The sequence below is a fragment of the Vigna radiata genome, chromosome 7 (assembly GCF_000741045.1).
Source record: "Vigna radiata var. radiata cultivar VC1973A chromosome 7, Vradiata_ver6, whole genome shotgun sequence".
Taxonomy (NCBI): Eukaryota; Viridiplantae; Streptophyta; class Magnoliopsida; order Fabales; family Fabaceae; genus Vigna; species Vigna radiata.
The window spans coordinates 13,194,269-13,199,516 of record NC_028357.1 but is presented as its reverse complement, the minus strand read 5'-3'; the positions used below and the strand labels follow the sequence as shown (position 1 = coordinate 13,199,516).

The following is a 5,248-nucleotide window of genomic DNA, read 5'->3' as shown; positions in this document are numbered from 1 at the left end:
ATGAGAATTTCTCTTCATGTAATTAGACTTAATTATGTGTAATAGTTACTCTACAATTTATTTGTTTATTATATGTTTTGTTAGTTATTCAAATTTTTAAATATAGTCATGGAGTGAATCTTATTATCCATTTGAGAACTTAAAATGTGATAATAATGGAGTTTGTTACCAACATAGTTATGGATCGAAGCTGGATGAACGCACGTCGTATTAGTGAAGACTATGAAAAAGGGGTTGCTATATTCTTGCAATATGCTCAAGAACATGCAAGACCTGTGTGTGGCACATACTATTGTCCTTGTGTTCGTTGTTTGAACCAAATACGTCAAAATTTGAGCGAAATACGTGATCACCTATTCGTCTATGGCATAGTCAAGACTTACACAATTTGGACTTGGCATGGAGAAGTATTAGACAACCTTGGTACATCACGAACAACAGAATATGTTGAAGAATGGATGAATGATAATTTAGAGGATATGATACGTGATGTTGGTGAAGAAAACTTTGGAACAACTCATTTGTATGATTCTTTGAAGTTTGATTCAGAGGAACAATTGTACCCAGGATGCCCTACCTTTTCACGATTGTCTGCAACTTTAAAATTGTTCAGTTTGAAAGCAAGAAATGGATGGACTGATAAAAGTTTCACAGAGTTGTTAGAATTGTTGAGGGAGATGCTTCCAGAAAAAAACACGTTACCTAATCGTAACTACGAGGCAAAAAAAGTTCTTTGTCCAATGGGTTTGGAGTACAAGAAGATACATGCATGCCCTAATGATTGTGTCTTATACAGAAACGAGTTTGCTGCATTGAAGGTTTGTCCAACGTGTGGGTTGTCCCGATTTAAAAAGAAACTTGATGAGAATAATGTTGATGAAGAAATAGAAGGCCCCCCCGCTAAAGTGTTATGGTACCTTCCCATAATTCCTAGGTTGAAACGATTNTTTGCTANNAAAGAAGATGCAAAGAACTTGACTTGGCATGCACATGAAAGAAAGTGTGACAATCTTCTTCGACACCCAGCTGATTCTCCCCAATGGAAGAAGATTGATGAAATATTTCCAGAATTTGGTGTAGAATCAAGAAACTTAAGACTTGGACTTGCTACAGATGGTATGAATCCTTACGGAAACTTAAGTAGCAAACATAGTTCGTGGCCGGTTTTGTTGATGATTTACAATCTTCCTCCTTCGTTGTGTATGAAGAGAAAATATATGATGTTGTCTATGATGATATCTGGACCTAAACAACCAGGAAATGATATTGACGTGTATCTGAAGCCCTTGATTGATGATTTAAAATTGTTGTGGGAGGAAGGTATTGATGTGTTTGATTCATATCGTCAAGAAAATTTTCGTTTGCATGCAATTTTATTGAATATTAAAGGAAAGACAAAAGATGGAGTAAAAGCACGACAAGATTTGGTTGTCATGGGCATCCGTTGTGAGTTACATCCACAATTAGTTGGAAAACGCANATACTTACCGCCAGCTTGTCATACTCTTTCCAAAAATGAAAAACAAAGCTTTTGNCAATGTTTAAAAAGTGTAAAAGTACCACAAGGTTACTCTTCAAATATTAAGAGCATTGTGTCTATGCAAGATTTGAAGTTGGTTGGTTTAAAGTCCCATGATTGTCATGTGCTTATGCAACAACTTCTACCAGTAGCTATTCGTGGCATCTTGCCTACTTCGCTTAGAGGTGTTATAACATGTTTGTGTTTCTTCTTCAATNTCATATGCAAGAAAGTTATTAACCCTGAAATGTTAGATGATTTGGAAACTGAGGCAATCACAATATTGTGTCAATTGGAAATGTATTTCCCGCCGTCATTTTTNGATATCATGGTGCATTTGATTGTGCATTTGGTTAGAGAAATTCGATTATGTGGTCCAATTTTTTTGAGATGGATGTACCCAGTTGAAAGATACATGAAGATATTAAAAGGATATGTGAAGAATCAGTATCGTCCGGAAGCTTCAATTGTGGAGTGGTACATTGTAGAAGAAGCTATTGAATTTTGCTCTAGTTATATGCCAAATTGTGAACCAATAGGAGTGCCAAAGAGTCGACATGATGGGAAATGTCAAGGTAAGGGTACTCGATCACTCAANATTAAAAGTGTAAGTCGAAAAGAAATTGATCAAGCACATTTGTACATCTTGAACAACACTGATGAAGTTATTCCTTATATGTCCNAACACATTGATGAAATAAAGTTGGCACACCCACGAATGAATGAAAAATGGACNCTTAATGAACATAACAAAACTTTCTTTGCTTGGTTTAAGAAAAAGGTTTACTCTCAAAAGGATGTTTNTGAAACTTTGTTNAGGCTAGCTCGAGGCCNTAACAATTATGTCATCACATATGGTGGGTACTATATAAACAACTTATGTTTCTACACAAAATTAGAAGATGACAAAAGTAGAGTTCAAAATAGTGGAGTTACCATTCAAGCTNAGTNTATGCATTTTGCTAGTTCAAAAGACAAAAATCCAATTATAGCATCTATGAGTTACTTTGGAGTGATTGAAGACATTTGGGAAATTGACTATGTAACATTTAGAGTGNCAGTGTTTAAATGTAAATGGGTTGATGTCAATACGGGTGTTAGGATGGATGAGTTTGGGTTTACATTGGTTGATCTTAACAAGGTGGGTTATGCAGATGAACCATTTGTTATGGCATATCAGGCAAGACAAGTATTCTATATAACTGATCCGTCTAATCGTAAATGGTCTGTTGTCTTGGAAGGAAGAAGCACACTCNGTACCCATGATGACNACTCTCTAGATATAGTAGAAANGAAATCCTCAGTATCAAGAACAATTGAAGTGGAAGTCAATAACATAGTGGATGACATGCATGCTATTCGAAGTGATCATGATGAAGGAATATGGGAGAACATAACACCCTAGTAGGTATTGTTTAGTTTATTTTTTTCTTATTTATTATGATAGTATAAATTATGATTTATTTTATTATGATTTACTAACAATGTTATTTTATTATGATTTACTAACAATGTTATTTTATTATGATTTACTAACAATGTAATTTTTTAGATATGTCGAGCTCTACATCAGGAAGTGGGAAGACTGGACCTGGTAGATCTATCACTCGATTGGCTGAGGTCACTATTGGACGAAGTGCGGAAGAGAAGTTGTCAGTTGAGTTAGATCCTCGATCTGGTAAACCGTCAGGCCCATATGCTGTTAAGTTTAGCACCTATATGGGTATTTTGGCAAAATGAGTTTCGATTGTTGTTCATTCATGGGATGAGGTTGAAGAGGCAGAGAAGAACTTGCTATGGCAGGATATTCTGGTAATTATGCATTTCATGTTAACATTGCATGTTCCATATTATTACTTAAGTCGTTAATCTATCAAATGTTTCATTTTTATAGCATTATTTTAATATAACTCCCATGACTGAAAGAGTTCGGAAGAAGGTCCTATCTAACATAGCAATTAGGTGGAAGGATTTCAAGACTTACCTCACACGAGAATGGGTGTTTGGAAAGAACAAAGATCTTAATCCATGCTTCANATACCAATGTATTACCGAGGAAGTTTGGGAGCAATTTCNTGCTTCTCGGTTGACTGACGATTGNCTGGTTTGTATTTTACATTTCTATTATACTTACACAAAATNGTACATCATTATTTACTTATGCCTTTTTGTTTTTGTTATATGTGGCAGCAAAAAAGGGAAGAAGCTCAGCGAAAACAAAAACTTAATGATACCCCTCACCTATTGTCACGAGGTGGGTACGCATTGTTAGAGAAACGTATGAGAAAGTCTAAAGCAGATGCTGCAGGGTTGGAGTCTTCTGAGCTAGTAGATCCAATTCCCAGGTACGAGATGTGGAAGACAGCTCGAACTAAGTCCGATGGGCAAACAAAATTGTAAGTACAAACACTAAACCCAAAAATCATATTTCATTACGAATACTTTTATGATTAAACTTGAAAGTGTTTGTAGGATTCCTTAGTTGAACAGAGCACTCAAGGTTTGTTTATTCCGTCTGGCCGCAATGATATACTTAGTGAAGCCATTGGAAAACCAGAACACCCAGGTCGTGTACGTGGTGCATCTGGTTCATGGGGACTTCGAGATTACTTCGGTCCACCACAACGAACAATGGGTCAATCTGTAAATGAGGATTCCCTAAGGAAGATGCAATTAGAGTTTGAAGAAAAAATGACTGAAATGAAGAGATCTTTAGAGCAAAAGATCTTATCCCTAATTAAGAATAAACAACTAATTCAAGACACAGCGGATGAACTTCCTGAACAAGTTCCAGTCAGCACAAAAGGCTCTTGTTCTGCTACTGATCAAGCCTTTCAGTATGAGTTATATATGGATGGAGATCCTCCGTGTGTGGTTGCAATTGGACGAAAAATGGAAGGAGGGTTAACCATTCATGGTGTTCCTCTACCGAAGGATTGCACACGTGTCGTGGTTGATGAAGTTAGAGATCCAAATGCCCAACTTCCTATACCAACTACAGAAGTTCAATTTGTAGGAGAGGCTTTAGGCATATTTGTGGCTTGGCCTAGAAATCTAATCTTGCCATACATTGGGCAACAACAGGTATTGTATTTTATTCTTTAATAAATCTTTTATGTAATTTATAAATTAATGAACTAAACTTTTGTATATATTTATTTGTTATCCCAGCGTCAAAAGCAAGTGCAAGATCCTAGTACTTATGAAGATCATGACATGGAAGATGAAGAAGATGATGATCATATGTCAAAGCCTATTGCCATGTTGCCTAGGTTGAAAAAAAAACAAAAAATAGTACATCCGGACTTCAGAGTATTTGGATTCGAAAATATGTTACCGATTTACATTAACTTCANTGATGTATTTGAGTTGATTGGCGGAGAACGGATGTTAAACATTTCTATCATCCAACTATGGTGCATGTAAGTAGTAATATCTCATATATTTACCATATAAAGATATACAACAATTAACTTATAATTCTTTATCCTAGGTATATGGACANAGTGAGTGTGGGGCAAAGTCGGTCACATGTATATGGATTTCTTGAGCCCCAAGCCATTCAAAAATTTGGGAACACAAAGGTTAGCATACAACAATACATGCAAACATGGATGTCTAGCTCCCAAAGGCGTGTTTACTTGGCTCCATACATTGAAGGGTCAGTCTTACCAAATCTAGCTTTCTTTTTTCAAATTTATGGTAATTATTTACCTGATCATTTATCTT

The 5,248-nt window shown here is 35.9% G+C and overlaps 1 protein-coding gene across 1 annotated transcript; it reads left to right on the top strand.

Moving 5' to 3' along the window:
• Positions 1 to 155: 155 nt before the first annotated feature.
• Positions 156 to 2,924, top strand: LOC106766086. The gene has a single exon (XM_014650844.1). It carries the CDS (start codon positions 156 to 158, stop codon positions 2,922 to 2,924), a length of 2,769 nt encoding a protein of 922 aa, XP_014506330.1.
• The last annotated feature ends 2,324 nt before the right edge of the window (positions 2,925 to 5,248 follow it).